Genomic DNA, 17072 nt, shown 5'->3' with positions numbered 1-17072 from the left:
CAGTACGGGACCCAACACACTGAAACACCATTCCATCCACTTCCCTAAACTTACCCCAAATCTCAGTGTTTCGCTCTTTGCAGCTTGGAGCTCCCTGTGGAGCTCACTGAGTGGACAGATGACACAGGCCTCAGTTCGGTAGTTTGTATTTATGTACGTCAGACTGTGAACCTATTGGAATTCATTGCACCCCTCTCCCTCTGGGTCTAAGTAACCACCGAGAGATCACTGCTTTGTAACCCTTTTTGGCGTTTCAAAGGTGGGTGTGGTTCCTCCAGCTCAGCCTGGGCAGTGAGGGGGGTGTTCAGCAGACCGGAGCTGCTCTCTCCCACCATGAACGCTGTGGCCCGAGTTCCCTTTATTGGGAGACAAAGTTGTCGAGAGGCTAAACCCGCTGTGTCCATTTCAGACTCCGAGGTCCCCACTGGCGGAGATGAAGAGCAGGAACTGGAGTGCCCTGAATCCTTTCCGAAGTTCCCAGTGTGCTGGGAATTGATTTGTCCTGCATGGCTTGGGGCTTCGTGGCTTGTAGACGATTGAAGCAGGATGTTGCCCTGTAATTGAAGATGAATCTGGATGGTTTGGTGTCCAAGGAGGTTGTGGGACGGTTTTTTGAACCTGCTTTTACTGTTCGGGCCGCTCTTTCTGCCAGGCCGTTGAATGATGGGTAATATGGGCACTGTCCTAATGTATCAAATTCTGTTCTACTTCATGCAATGCACAAATTCCTGGCTGATGAAGGGTGGTCCATTTTCAGAAACCAACACCTGCGGGAGTCAAAAGAGGTGTCCTTGTCCTTGTGCTTGATTAACTGACTATGCCTTTGAAGCAGCACCTACCATTATCAGGAACACTGACCCCATGAAGGGTCCGGCACTGTCCAAGTGCAGCTACGCCTACAACCATCCCAGCCATTCCCAAGAGTGGAGAGTAGTGACTGGTCATAGTTCTGCCCTTGTTGATGTTGCCAACAATGACCCTCGAGCAAATATCTGTATCCATACCTGGCCAACAGACATGGCAATTTGGAGGACATTCAGTCTGTCACTCCTGGGTGACTAAGATAAATTTCAGCCAGGATGTGATGGTGATACTGATTCAAGACAACACACTTGAACCATATAGGCCCGTGCCATCTTCCACAGTCAGCTCCTCTCTGCCACTCCAATATGGGTGCAATTCAGGCTGTCACAGCTTTTTGGATTCCCCATAAGAACATAAGAAATAGGAGCAGGAGTAGGCCATCTAGCCCTTCGAGCCTGCCCCGCCATTCAATAAGATCATGGCTGATCTGAAGTGGATCAGTTCCACTTTCGCGCTTTCTCCCCTTAATTCCCTTGCCTACCAAAAACCTATCTACCCGTGACTTAAATATATTTAGCAAGGTAACCTCCACCACTTCAACGGGCAGAGAATTCCAGAGATTCACCACCCTTTGAGTGAAGAAGTTCCTCCTCAACTCCGTTCTAAACTGCCCCCCCAACTTATATTGAGGGTGCGCCCTCTAGTCCTGCTGTCCTTTCTGAGAGGAAAGAATCTCTCTACCTCTACCCTATCCATCCTTTCATTATCTTACACGTCTCTATAAGATCCCCCCTCATCCTTCTAAACTCCAACGAGTACAGAACCAGTCTATTTAGTCTCTCTTCATAGTCCAACCCCCTCATCTCCAGTATCAGCCTAGTGAACCTCCTCTGCACTCCCTCTGAGGCCAAAATATCCTTGCGCAACTGTGGCGACCAATACTGCACACAGTACTCCAGCTGCAGCCTCATCAGTACCCTGTATGTTGCAGCAAGACCTCCCTGCTTTTATATACTATCCCCCTCGCTATAAAGGCCAGCATCCCATTAGCCTTCTTGATCACCTGCTGCACCTGCAGACTGGGTTTTTGTGACTCGTGCACAAGGACCCCCAGGTCCCTCTGCACCGTAGCATGCTGCAGCTTTTCGCCTTTTAAATAGTAATACCAACTCTCTGCCTCCTATTAGACAGCCAATCCTCCATCAACACTCGCTTTTTCAGTTTATTCAGGAATGGGTAAATTTGCATCCACAACTGAATATTATTGACTGCCACTGGGAGAGTTTTGAAAGAAGTTCATGATAACCCTCTCTTCCATTGGGAATACGACCAGTGTCTGTCAATTATAACCAACTCAAGGCATCTGCCTTCGCGACTCGGCCTCCCAGTTGCCCATGTTCAGAGGGCAATTAAGTGTCAACCTCATTGCTGTGGCCCTGGGGTCACGATTATGCCTGACAACAGTAGGGCGACAGATTACCCTCCCTGGGACATTGGTGAACCAGATGTTTATTTTTTTCAGAAAACCGTCAATTTTAATGGTCACCAGCGGATTCTAAACTCCAAATATATTTATTCAAGCTTTACCATATGCCGTGAAAAGATCGGAACCCTGGTGTCCAGAACATTAGCTGAGTTTCTGCATTAATAGCCCAGTGATAAAACCACCAGTCCATCACGTACACATCCTGAGTGTAAACATCCTGAGTTCCTGTAACCTCGAGATACCATATTATGTAGATCTGTAGACCTCCCGGATTGGACAGCATTAACTGTCTCAATCAGGAAGGGCATATTCCAATAACTCCACCTGATGGGTATCGTTAAGCTCATTAAATGTGTCTCTCTGCCTCTTTTTGTGTTTGTGCCTTTCTCTTTCTCTCTGTCACTCTTTCTCTGTTCCTCTCTGTGCCTCTTTCTCTCTCCCTCTCGATGTTACTCTCTGTCTTTTTCTGTCTCTCCGCCTCTCCCCCACTGTCCCTCTCTCAACCTTTCTCTCTCTCTCTCCTGTCCCCTATCAGTCCCACTCTCTTCCCCCTTTTGAGTCTCCCTCTCCTTCTGTTTACCTCAATCTGCCTCTTTTTCTTGTTGTTTCCACTGTGCTCATTAAGTCTCACTCTTTCCCATTTGCACCCGCTGTCTGTCTCTATATCTGTGTTTCTCTTTGTCGCTGGCTATTTCCCTCTGCCTCACGTTCTGCCCCCCCATTTCCCCTTCATCTTCCTTTCACTCTCTTATTACAACCTCCAAACTGTCTTCCTCTGTCTCCCTTTCTCATTCCCTGTATATCACCCTCGCCGTTTTCTCTACTCCCTATCCCTGTCTCTCTCACTCTGTGAGAGTCTCTCTCTGCCTCTGTTCTTTCTCTCTGTCTGCACCTATTCGAACATCTTTCAAATCTTGTTGTTATCCATGCCTTTGTGCCTTTCCCTCTCTCTGTCAATCTCTATCACTCTCATTGTTGCTAACACTGCCCCCCCACGTCTCCCTCTCACTTTTTCTCTCTGTGTGCATGTGTGTGTGTAATTATTTCTGTCTCTATGATGCTGTTTTGTTGTTTACTATGTGAATGCTTAACAGGAAGAATCATCGACCTTGTGGTTGTAGTTTCCTGTCAGGGTGTATTGAGATGAAGAATTGCAGTAAAGGGGTATTTCAGAAGATCTTTTAGCTGCTGTCTAAAGTGAGTCTGTGTCACAGCATAAATGGCGGTGTTTGTGCAGCAACTTGTGAGTTGTAGCATAAAACCCAATTCCATAACAAAAAGATGTAACCTCATCGACTGATAGCCCAAGCCATACATCCGACTCCATGTTGAATAAAACATTAATGTCGACCATAAGACGATGAAATTCGCTGAGATAACAAACAGTAAAATGATGGATTTCCTTCGACTCTCCATCTCTGGGTCACTAGGATTCTCCCCACTGCTGTGAGCCCGGAGTCTCCTGCGGGCTCTGCTGCTCACTAAAATGTGTCTGACAGTGAGAGCATTGAGCAGCAGAATCAGGGCGAATGGGACACACGGGGTTAGAATGTTGTGGAGAAACTCAATTGTTGTCCAGACCAGAGAATCCACAACATCCCATGAGAAGCGACAAAACCAGGGATTGTTCGCCAGCCCATATCCATTTAATGACATAAAATACCAGAAAATGTTCTTTAAAAAGTTCAGCACTGTCACTGTTCCCAGAACCACAGCAGCCGATTTCTCAGTGCAATATTTACTTTTCAGCTTGGGGCAGCAAATGGCCACAAATCGATCAAAGGTGAAAGTGACGGTGAACCAGACAGAACAGTCAGTGGCTGCATAAAGCAGGACGGCGTGGATGTTACACACGGGGACTGATAGCAGGAAATAAAACTGTTCCCAATAAACAATGGGAATGTGTCTCAATATCAGGTCGAGGATAATGACCAGCAGATCCCCCGCTGACATGGCCACCAGGTAACGAGTGACACATTTGGACAGACCACAGTTTCTGCTCGTCAACGTCACAATTGTGATTATGTTCACTGTCAGGAAGGAAATACAGAATAAAATTAGCCATGATTCAGGGGAATACGTTACCATTTAGACTGCAGATGGAACTTGTTTTAAAAAAATGTGCACACACACTGAACCAGTTAAATCTTTCTTTTCATATGATCCAGCACATCTTTTGGAGAGTGAGACGAAAGTGGGACATCTGGAGGAAATCCAGGCAGACACGGGGAGAAGATCCAAACTCGACACAGACAGTGACCCGAGCCTGGAATTGAACCCAGGTTCCTGATGCTGAGTCAGCAGTGCTAACCAGTGTGCCACTATGATGCTCCATGGTAGGTACAAAATGCTATTCATTTTTGAAAGTGTTTTCCGGGCGTCCTCAACATTTACCCTCACTTAGCTGCAGGTAAATAGTTTTGGTACCTTGTGGGGGATTTGGAGAGTGAGAAGGCTGTGTGGGTAATCCTGACAGATAATTCAGCGTGGAGTCCTGTATGTACTAATCTGTCTTCTTTCAAACAGCTTACTGACAACTCGTGCAGCAGAGCTGGTACCAAACAGTGCTGGTTTCACCCTTTCCTCTAACACTACCAGCAGTTGGCAGAGAGAGATCCCAATGCCTCGGCAGCTCAGAATCTCTATTATGTTTACACAGGACTGTATCCTGGAGAGGAGACCACAGCATTGTGTCCGCTGTTTGTACAACACGGGAAGAAATCATAATCTCACACTCGAATGGCACAGAACACAACTACCAGGGTTTGATTTCAAAGCTTCCTGGTTCAGTGTATAGCTACTGTCCATAGTGCCCAGTGTATTTGCTGCTGCCCCACTATGGTCTACTGGACCAGTGAAGCTCAGTGATTCCTCTCTCAGTGGGATAGTTGCTGGTCTATGCACCGTAAGAAAAGCTCAAACCAAGGCCGCTATCAAACAAAAACCAAGCAACCTGCCTCAGTGACTATTGTCCAGTGACACTTATATCCAATATTATATGATGCAGCAAAAGATTTGCTTTGGCATGAATCAATTCCAGCCTCCCAAATTGCTTGGATCTGTTACAATTCACCTATCTCTGCAATAGGTCCACAGATGACATCGCCCTGGCCCTACATTCAACATTGTAACAATGACCCCTGTTTATTGGCTACAGCTCAGCCTTTAACACCATTATTCCAATGAAACTCATCGACAAAGTCTGTGGCCTGGGGCTAGGCCTCTACCTCTGCAATTTGATCCTGTGAGACAGCAATAAATAAGGACAGTCAAAACACCTCCTCCAAAATCACTCCCATCAGCGGTGCCCCACAAAACTGTGTCCTCAGTCCCTTACTATACTCCTTATACAGCAATGACTGTGTGGACAAATTCCTCTCCAACTTGATATCCAGGTTTGCTGATGACACCACTGCAGTGGGTCAGATCTCAAACAACGATGACACCAAGAACAGGGAAGATTCGGAGAATCTGGTGAACTGGTGGGATCACAGTAACTGGGAAGTGTCTCGGAAGTAGGAATGGAGGGTCTTAATGACATTACTGTTACTAGAGAGGTGGTGCTCGACAGACTGGAGGGGCTGATTGTGGACAAGTCCCCAGGACCGGATGGAATGCATCCGAGGGTTCTGAAAGAAATGGCGGAGGTTATAGTGGATGCCTTGGTGGTTATTTTCCAGACGTCGCTGGATTCTGGGGAAGTGCCGGAAGATTGGAAAACGGCTAATGTTACGCCATTGTTTAAGAAGGGTGCCAGGCAAAAGGCGGGGAATTATAGGCCGGTTAGTTTAACGTCTGTGGTAGGTAAGATGTTAGAATCCGTCATTAAGGAGGAAATTGCGAGGCATCTTGAAGGGAATTGCTTGATAGGGCGGACGCAACACGGTTTCATTAAAGGGAAGTCGTGTCTGACAAATTTACTGGAGTTCTATCAGGATGTGTCTAGGGCAGTGGATAGAGGAGAGCCGGTGGATGTGGTCTTTCTGGATTTTCAGAAGGCGTTTGACACGGTACCTCACAAGAGGTTATTGCAGAAGGTCAGGGGACATGGAGTTGGGGGTAGGGTGTTAGCGTGGACAGAGGATTGGTTGTCAAATAGGAGGCAGAGAGTAGGGGTCAATGGGTGCTATTCGGATTGGCGGCTGGTGACTAGTGGGGTGCCCCAGGGGTCGGTGCTGGGGCCTCAGCTATTTACCATTTATATAGATGATCTGGAGGAGGGAACCGAGTGCAGGGTGTCGAAATTTGCTGATGACACCAAGATTGGGGGAAAGGCAAATTGTGCAGAGGGTGTGGAGAGTCTGTAGAAGGATCTAGATAGGCTGGGCGAATGGGCCAGGAAATGGCAAATGGAATTTAATGTTGGCAAGTGTGAGGTGGTCCACTTTGGTAGGAAGAATGGTAGGAAGGACTATTACTTACGGGGCGAAAAACTGCAGCAGGCGACGGTGCAGAGGGACCTCGGGGTCCTTGTGCATGAGTCGCAAAAACCCAGCTTGCAGGTGCAGCAGGTGGTCAGGAAGGCGAATGGGATGCTGGCCTTCATAGCGAGGGGGATTGAATATAAAAGTAGGGAGGTCTTGCTGCAGCTGTATAGGGCATTGGTGAGGCCGCAGCTGGAGTACTGTGTGCAGTTTTGGGCGCCGCACCTGCGCAAGGATATTTTGGCCCTGGAGGGAGTGCAGAGGAGGTTTACTAGGCTGATACCGGAGTTGAGGGGATTGAGCTATGAGGAGAGGCTGAATAAACTAGGCTTGTACTCGTTAGAGTTTAGAAGAATGAGGGGAGATCTCATTGAGACGTATAAGATGATGAATGGGATGGATAGGGTAGAGGTGGAGAGACTCTTCCCGCTCAAAAAAGACAGTAGGACTAGGGGGCACAGCCTCAAGATAAAGGGGAGGCGGTTTAGAACGGAGTTGAGGAGGAACTTCTTCACTCAAAGGGTGGTGAATCTCTGGAATTCTCTGCCCGTTGAAGTGGTGGAGGCTGCCTCGCTAAATATTTTTAAGAAGCGGGTTGATGGGTTCTTGATAAGAGAGGGGATTAAGGGTTATGGGGAGAGGGCGGGAAAGTGGAACTGAGCCACAACAGATCAGCCATGATCTTATTGAATGGCGGGGCAGGCTCGAAGGGCTAGATGGCCTACTCCTGCTCCTATTTCTTATGTTCTTATGTTCTTATGAAGTGATGGGTTTGAGTTGGTTGGGTTGGCAGGGATCAGGTCGTGGGAGAGGCGGGTTTGAGTGGAATGTTAGAATGGAACCAATATAACAACCAACAGACTCACATTGGATCTGTTATAGTGATCAATGGGAACAAGCTGAAAGTTATCTAACCAATGAGAAAATGATGTGGTGGTCAGCTGACCAACCGACTCAGTATAAGTAACATGCTGCTGGGGTTTGAGGGAGCTTGGAATGGCCTAGGGTGAGGCCTCGAGTGTTCGAGTTATCAAGTTTCCTTATTAAACCTTTTTGTTTGCTTTACAAGTTGGAGTAAGTTTTGTTTCATTTTATTGCCAGGAACTGAAGAATCCCTTCTGCTGGATGCACATGGAATATGTGGGGTGGGGGCGGGGTGTGGGGGTGGGGGTGTGGTGAACTGTCCCATATGGAGCACTGTCTGCACTTTTAAAATAAAATCCAAAGTTACAAGAGTTTTCCCCCCGCCCCCTATTTTTTTTCCAGTGTAACTCTGATCTGATGTAAGCGATTGAAATCAGTTTGCCAGATGGTAGCAGGGACAGCACAATTCTCCAGTGGAATAGGCCTTTTGGGCTATTGCCAGATAAATACCTAACTATCAGGGGCGCAACAATCCGATATTAACCTCCCACCCCCCTCACTATCCACCCCCCAGCCCATGCTCGAATCCATTACTATTTAAAACTCTGTCTCCTCAAATTTAAGAAATCCCAGCATCCACCACACTGAGGTAATGAATTCAACAGATTCACCACCCATTGAGAGAATTAATTTCTCTCCATGTTTGTCTTAATCCTGATTATTTCAGGTGATCGGGCCCCGCTTGTGGTTGTACTCCTGGCTCAGCACTGGTGGATCTGCCCTGAAGGCAGTTGTGTTTTTTATATACATATAATACTAATGACCTATCAGCAACCCTGGACGCAGATTGGCTTGAAGTTGGCAACAATACTAGCTTCAAATAGGTCCCTTATAGCTGTGTTTTTTTTAATTTAAATTCATTGGCTGGCACAATGCAAAACCATGATGTGGAGATGCCAGCGTTGGACAGGTGTAAGCACAGTAAGAAGTCTCACAACACCAGGTTAAAATCCAACAGGTTTATTTGGCAGCACAAGCTTTTGGAGCGCTGCCCCTTCATCAGGTGAGTGGAAGTTCTGTTCACAAACAGGGCATATAAAGACACAAACTCAATTTACAAAATAATGGTTGGAATATGAGTCTTTAGAGATAATCAAGTCTTAAAGGTACAGACAATGTGAGTGGAGAGATGGCCAAACACAGGTTAAAGAGATGTGTATTGTCTCCAGTCAGGGCAGGTAGTGAGATTTCTCAAACCCAGGTTGTCGATCACCAGGTGTGTTTTCTTCCAGTTGGGGCATTCTTCTGCAGTCATGGACATCCGGCCTCTGATCTTCAGGTAAGCATTCTCCAAGGCGACCTTCATGACACACGACAGTGCAGGTTCGCTGAACAGAGACTGATAGCCAAGTCCCGCACACCAGAGGACGGCCTCAACTGGGCTCTTGTGTTGATGTCACACTATCTGTAACCCCCACGACTTGCCTGGACTTGCAAAATCTCACTAACTGTCCTGGCTGGAGACAGTACACACCCCTTTAACCTGTGCTTAACCCTCTCTCCACTCACATTGTCCGTATCTTTCAGACTTGTTTACCCGTAAAGACTCACATTCCATGCATTATTTTGTTAATTGAGTTTGTGTCTTTACATGTCCTATTTTTGAACACAGCTCCTCACTCGCCTGAAGAAAGAACAACATTCCAAAAGCCAATGGTGCCAAATAAACCTGTTGGATTTTAACCTGGTGTTGTGAGACTTCGGACTGTGCTGACCATAATGCAAAACCTGCCGTGCCAATTACCAAGGCAACACCTATGTTTTTCGCCTCTGGAATAATTGTTACAACTTAAAGTTTTTGTGTATTCAGCAATTTAAACATCTTAGCGTCAAACAAAAACACATTTTTAAGGAGTTTGCACACTTTTCCCCCCTCCTACCGGTTTTCACAATTCTTTTTCATCTTCCTAAACATCTTTTACATCTTTACAAACTAAACTCCACAACACAGGCAGCATTGTCATAGTGATCCGCGCTTTGTAGATGTGATAACTCAATAAGGACGCAGACCACAAGCATCAGTTGCAAAAAGGGTAGAGCAGATGGCAAGAATGACAGAGTTAAACACGGGTTACATCATTCATAATCAGTGAAGAAACTTACCAGGGACACCAACAATAGCTAGGATTGGATAGTAAAAGTATCGAATCAGTTTCAGTACATATTCAACACGCTCAGTTGTATACAGCCAATCTTGAGAAAGTGTGTAAAGTATCGAGTATAAACTCCTCTCAACTGTTGTAACATTCAGATCTGTGCCCCTCAGATGCTGAACCATTGTGGGAACGTCCAAATCCACCTTTCCTGGATTCAGGTCCATTGCAGAAAGCTTGCAATTTCTTTCCCCCAATGTTGATACCTCGACTCCCTCTCTGTGGAGCCGCTTATCACTGTGACACTCCCAATGACACCGTGCATAACTCCTTTATGAAGCATGGATGGGAATGCTCCAGAGACACGATTAGTACTGGTTGAATTAATTCCGACGTTAATTACAGTCACTGAACAAACAGGTTAATATTTTCCATTCAAAATATTTTTTGTAAATGCATCACAAAATAAGTCTGGGTCTGTGTGAGCGTTCCTGACAGAAGGAATTTTGGAAATATCGGAAGGGTTGACCAGTATCTTTCAATCGTGCTGGGAGATGGGATTGTAACAAAAAAAGGAACACATTATGCAAAAGTCCCCCCAACTTGTCCGTAAAGGGAGAACATTTTAAAGCTGGAAATGTAGAGCTGTCAGCATCGCATCAGTGAAAGAAATGGGGAAAGTCTGAACCCAAAATCTTGGAGAAAATAACTTGTGACATCTAACACCATGGGTGGGTCCATTGTGATTTGTCATTTATATTAATGATTTGGATGAGAATTCAGGAGGAATGATTAGTCAGTTTGCAGGCGACACCAAGATTGGTGGCATAGTGGATCGTGAAAAAAAAGGTTATCTCGGATTGTAACGGGATCTTGATCAATTGGACCAGTGGGTTGATGAATGACAGATGGAGTTTAATTTAGATGAATGCGAGGTGATGCATTTGATAGATCGAACCAGGACAGCTATTAGTTAATGCTGAGGTACTGGGGACAGTTAGAGAACCAAGAAATCTGGGACGGTACAGGTTCATAGCTCCTTGAAAGTGGAGTCACCGTTGTGCAGAGCTGTGAAGAATGAATTTGGCGTACTTGGTTTCCTTGGTCAGAACAGCGAATAAAGGAGTTGGGACACCTTGTTGAAGTTGTACAAGACGTTGGTAAGGCCACACTTGGAATAATCTGTACAGTTCTGGTCACTCTGTTATAGGAAGGATATTATTAAGTCCGAAGAGACCAGAAAAGATTTACGAAGAGGGTATCGGGGCTTGATTGTTTGTGTTTTAAGGAGAAACTTGACAGACTAGAACTTTTTCCCTGGGGTGTAGGAAGCCTAGGGTTAATCTTATGGAGGTCAAGAAAATAATGGGGAACTGATCAGCTAGATATTCAATATATTTTCCCAAAGGCAGGAGATACAAAAACTAGGGGGAATAAGTTGAAGGCGAGGTGAGAAGATACGTAAGGGTCTGGGTGAACAATTGTTTCACATAGAGAGTAGTAAGTTTCTGGAACAAGCTGCCAGAGGGAGTAGAGGTGGGTACATTTTTGAGTTTTCAAAAAGCACTAAGACAGTTAAGTGGATAAGATAGACAAAAATGGGTCAAATGCCGGCAATTGGAGAGCTTAGCGGTCTATAAAAAAGGCAGCACGGACAAGTTGGGCCGAAGGGCGTGTTTCAATGCTGTAAACCTCAATGTCTGTATGATTTTCCAGCCATGTTTGTTCCAATGCCAAAAAAGCCCACCTGAGGTCACCGGACTTTTATATGATCCGTGTCTCGCCTGTCATGGGAATCGTAATGGGCGGGATAGGACATTCCATCCTTTGTTATTCAGCAGCAACACGTGTTTATCTCATAGAATCATAGAATTCAAGCGTGCAGGAGGAAGTTATTCGGCCCAACAAGCCAACACCTACCCAGCCAGGCCCTAACCCATAATCTTCTCAGTCTTCTTCCCCCTCAGACACCCACTCAGCCTCTTTCACCTTCAGACACCTTAATCAGCCCTGCCCACCCTCAGCACCCCACCCGAACCCATCCCCCTCAGACTCCTCACTGACCCTCCCCATCCTCAAAAACCCCACTCAACCCTGTCCTCCTCAGATCCCCACTCAGCCACCTCCTTGTCGAGTTTCTCACACAGCCACCCCCGCCCTCAGAACCCCACTCAATCCCCTCACCACTTGAACAGCCCACTCAGTTCCATTCCCACCTCACCCACTCCTGTCAGCCCCCTCCCCCTACAAACCCCTCATTACTCAGCTCCACTTCAGGCCTGAGTCCTGGCAGTGTCCATGACACTGTCCACTTGTACTGACACCTGTATTTCACGCCTTGTTCCTGCACGGAGAGTTGTGGAGGTTTATCTGCCTCGTGAGTTTGATATTGTCTGTAGTTAAAGACAGTATTGGACACTTCAGATTATAACATAACATCAGTCACAATTTGGAAATTTGTCACCGATAATGTGCTTATGTGAGACACCTCAGTCTCTTTGTTTCACCTCATGGTTTGCACCACTGCTCTGTATGTGTTCTCTATCTAGCTTGTGAAATGCCTGAAATTGTTTCATCGGAAAATGTACAAAAAGATTTGTTCTCTCAATCCACGTTGTAGCGACTCTGACAGTGTTTTTAAGGGGCAGTGTAAAGGGAACTATTTCCTGCCTAGCACTGTCCTGCATCGGCCTCTGATGAAGCTCAGCCTTTGCTGTTTAGAATTATCTGAAACTCGTCAGTGACGGACTAGTTTGTGAATGAAATCACCGATGTCTCCTCATTGTTCACTCATTCTGTTTCTGGCTTTTATCTGAAAAAGGCAGAGATCAATGTGTTTTTACACCGGTGGATCACTAGGTGGCGCAGTGACTCTTTCATGGAAGAGCCTTGAGTTCAACCAGTTCCAAGACACGACTGGAGGGATATGCCTGTCTGGGAAAGTGGGGGAGACCCTATAATAGGGAAATGGAGCGGAGTTGGTGGGTTTTAGAGAACGGAATTAAGCCAAGCCAGAGATGGTTAAATTTTTATTCAATGTTTATTTTAAAACGTCAGAGAATATTTTACAACCAATTTTTTTTTAAAGTTAGAGAAGTGAATATAACGATTGAACATTACATTGAAAATAGAAGACATGCACAGGGAATCCGTCAACGTTTAGACATCTGTTACACACACCAAAAATAGAAAACAGGACATTAATAGGAAGAGGAATTAACAAATGTGAATACGAAATAAAACAAGTTTCTTACTTATGCATCAAATTTGAACTACGGGGAAACTATTAACCATAATTACATTATAACAAAAAATGCCTCATACATTTTACACTGAAAACGGAAGTAAAATCTATGGTAGCCTCAGTTACAGATTCAGAATGATAATCTGGGAGAATTTTACTGATACAGTCACCGAGAGCTGATATTGAAGTTGAGCCGTACCCAGATCTTGATAATCAGCTGAGGGAAATTTGCAGAGTCCAAAGTTCAACCCATCATTTGATCTGTAAAAGAAAGAGACAGTATTGAAGCACATGTTTCTGATGTGGGGCATTAATGTTAGATTTTTTAATCAGTGAAACATTGAGAGATTTTTCAAATCCATTCTGCCAGTTTGAAATGTGAGTGAATTGAATCATCTCACCTTCATCAGAGTGACGGCAGTGCTGTAGAAAATGCTCAGGAAGAACAGGACGATGAATGTGGAAGCGGTTGTCCAGATGTTGCTGTTATCATCCTCATTGCCTTCAATCCAGATGCGGTCGGTGGGGTCTGGGGGCGGAGACCAGGAAATGAAATTAGATTACTTTATTTATCCAGGGAATTTAATTGTTATTTTTCTTTTCCCTTCATAAACTGTTAAACCATTTTCTTGTATAACTTTCAGTGTATATCTACTGTTAAGTTCAGGACACTCAGTAACTGACCTCTGCAACTATTTTCACACTTGATCTTTATGTACATTCCTTGGACAGTCCACATCAGAAAGCACTGAAGGTGGTTTCTTGAGAATCAGTTCATTTTCGAACTGTTTGTCAGTATCGCTTATTGAAGAACATTATGACTGATATGGAGGAACGTTCACTGATCAATGATTGTTTTCACAGATGGTGACTGATCTGCAAACTGTGAATACTGCTGTTTAAGAACTGGGATGTAATTTCCGATCTTTTCTTATTCATGATGGAAATGGATAGTTGATCACTAGCTTAATTTAGTTTCTCAACGTGTTTTTGTTGCAATGTACATTGGGCGAGTTGTCAGTCGATATGTCCATTAAAATTCATGTTTAAATTTTACTTTCATCATTTATCTACCATTTGTATTTAAGATATTTAATTTGCGTGCGTGTACATTAGCATCTTGTGCTCTGCATTAATCTTTGGCTCTCAGTTAATATATGTACACGAGCGTTAATGTACACGTTCATTTCCCTGTGTTTGTTGATTTGCGTAGTTGTGTGCCTGCATCGGTGGATGTGTTTTATTCTAACATTGTGTATGTATGACTCTATTATTGTGTTAAGTCTATGTATATTTATTAATGCCACTCTGAATGGGTGCACTTGTGTTTCTGTTTTTTTGCTATGTGTTCATTTTTGTCATTCTAGTAATGTTTGTTTCCCTTTCTGTGTGTGTCTGTTTCCCCATTTGTCTGTGTGTGAACCTGTTAACATGTGTGTGCGTGTGTATATATACATACGTGTTGATAATTCTTCATAACGATATCTTGATATGTTTGTGTTTTGTTATGTAGTAATGTGTGCTATGGTATTCGGTTCTGTAGGAGAATTTTAGTTTTTCTGTCTATATGTTTGCGTGCAAATGTTTTGCTCTCCGTTCATCTATATGCAGTCTGCTTATTTGTTTATATGCATTTCCATATATATCCGTTAATGTGTATAACATTGTGTGTCTCTGTATCTATATTCCTGTCAGAGTGAATGTGTGCTAATATATATACTTATTTGAGTATATGTATGTGTCTGTGCATTTATGTGGATCTGCATGAATGTGTATCTGTCTGTGTTGTGTCTATACATGTATGTGTTTGTGTCTGGGTCTGTGTACCGACTCACATAAGTGTATGCACTTGTGTGTTTTATGTATTTATGTGTGCGTGCTTTTGTATATAATTGATTGTGTGCATATGCTGTTGTTTTAGTGACTGTTTGTACAAGTGTGAGTCTACATATTCGTGTGTGTGTGCGTGTGTGTGTGTGTGGCTGCACGTGTATTTCTAATTGTGACAGCTCTGTGTAGTATTGTCAGTGTGTGATTTTTTTAACTGTTGCTTCAAGTTTCACCGGCAATTGTTAACTGAACGTGATCCAAACAATCCGAATAATGGAGCATATTTTCAGAGTCTGCTATTTAATTTTCTTTTCTGTGAGTGGCCTGGGTATATCAGGAGAGTGAATGAAATAATTCATTGATGCATCTGAGAAACCACAGAAACAGAACAGTGAAAACCGGGGAGGATTATATTACTTGTTTAAATTTGTATTATGGGAAATCAATGTCACCACATGATTACCAGGAACAAGAGTGTTGAAATATTTTTGAATTATGTTGCATAAATACATATGCATATATTAGTTTATGTGTATTATATACTTCAATGATACTTTGATAATGAGAATGATACTTCAAAATCTGTAGAAAAAAAAAGGAGGCTAATTTGTACTGTTGACAACTGTCTCCTTATTATGGAGCCGTTCCCTTCCAAACACAATACTTAGGGAGAGGGAGGAGAGTGAGCTCATAGTGTCCCTCTCTCTATCCTGTGAAGCAATGTTCCTGATGGTTCTAACCACCGAGGAAGTGGAGGTGAGTGGATTAAATAATGACATTCCTCCTCTTTTCATTGAGGAAGTTGTGGTATATGGGTTAGTTATTGATCCTCCCCTCTCTTTGTTGGGTGAGTAGGAATCCAGGATGTTAACAATTTCATTCTCCCTCAATCTGATGGGGGATTATTTCTCTATGTTTATGTGTGACCCTTACTTCTGTTCAGTGGGTGTGATGCAGCAGCTTAAAGCTGTCATGAAAGGGTAAAGGCATGGACAATGAGAGAAACAGAAACACCGAGATCTAAATATTGAGAATGTTTGACGCAAATGTTGAAATTGTCGGATTTTTCCTCAGGGAGGAAAGTCGGTGAAGACATTTTGGAGAATCCTGTAATAAATGTGCTCTACTCTGTCTCTAAGACAGGATGGATCTGAGCTGGGCGCATTGGTTCAACAAGACTTCGATCTGAGGCCTGAAAATACCTGACTCAAACCAAAAAATATCAACTGTAAGGAAAACTGAAAAGCAATCAATGAAGCGATTGGGTATTTCATTTATCGTTAGAGGAAAATGATTTTATTCTTTTTATTGTAGTTTTTAATGTAACCGAGTGATTCTCATTGACATGAATTAACAGTGTCCATCAGTGCAAGAGAAATGTTCACAAAAGTGGGTTTACCGCTGGATTTGTCAACTGTTCTGTTGATGATCTTCAAGGGGATGGCTTCATGTCCCACCACACAGGAGTAAGAAGCGCCGCTGGACCATTCCTTTGCTGCAATGGATAACAGGCTGTACATGAAGAAGGAGCTATTGCCGTTCTCCGCCACCACCTCGGTGTTCCTGTAATTGCCGGGATTCACCGGCTTGTCGTTGACGGTCCACTTGACGAAGATCTCTCGGGGGGAGAAACCTCTCACTAAGCAGCTGAGGGAAACGAAACTCTGAGCGGAGACTTCTTCCGCCGAGGGCAGGAGGACAGAGACGACCGGTTCCCGCGGATTTAGATCTGCAGAACATGTACAATAAATATCAATAAACTGGAGAATTCTGGAGACAATGAAACCGCTGGTTCGATATCAGGAAAATGTGCTTCGCTTTTGATTTTAAATGTTTCCATTTTTGATTTGCAGCTTGGAGGAGAGGTGAACACAATTGTTTTCTCAAATAACTCAGGGGGGCGGAGTGGAAAGATTCAGAAAGTTTACAGCACAGAATCAGGCCATTCGGCTCAACTGATCTACTTTCCTTTTTGATTTCCTAGTTTTGATGTACCACATCAGACTCGCCCCTTCTTCTTCGATCTAAACCCAGTAACATCGCCTTCAGTTCACTTTTCACTCATCAACACATCAAACTCCCCATAAAAATATCAATCGGCTCATAGTCGTTTAGTTCAGGGGAGAACATTAATGCACTGAATACTAAATATTGACGAGTACACTTTCACTGGAGATAGACACAGTGATGCATTTACATGGAAACATAGAACATTACAGCACAGTACAGGCCCTTCAGCCCTCAATGTTGTGCCGAGCAATGTCCGA

The 17072-nt window shown here is 44.2% G+C and overlaps 1 protein-coding gene across 1 annotated transcript in view; it reads right to left on the bottom strand.

Annotated features, from left to right (window-relative positions):
• Nucleotides 1-206: 206 nt before the first annotated feature.
• Nucleotides 207-17072, bottom strand: part of LOC145362339 (Ig heavy chain Mem5-like) — a 57628-nt gene continuing 40762 nt past the window's right edge. Inside the window, exon 6 of the mRNA XM_080218411.1 lies at nt 207-554. Coding sequence (XP_080074537.1) covers nt 207-554 — 348 coding nt within the window. The remainder of the gene's footprint in view (nt 555-17072) is intronic.

The sequence above is a fragment of the Carcharhinus amblyrhynchos genome, unplaced genomic scaffold (assembly GCF_965287045.1).
Source record: "Carcharhinus amblyrhynchos unplaced genomic scaffold, sCarAmb.v2.hapA scaffold_38, whole genome shotgun sequence".
NCBI lineage: Eukaryota > Metazoa > Chordata > Chondrichthyes > Carcharhiniformes > Carcharhinidae > Carcharhinus > Carcharhinus amblyrhynchos.
The sequence above is the reverse complement of the archived record's forward strand: the minus strand, read 5'-3'. Positions and strand labels throughout refer to the sequence as shown.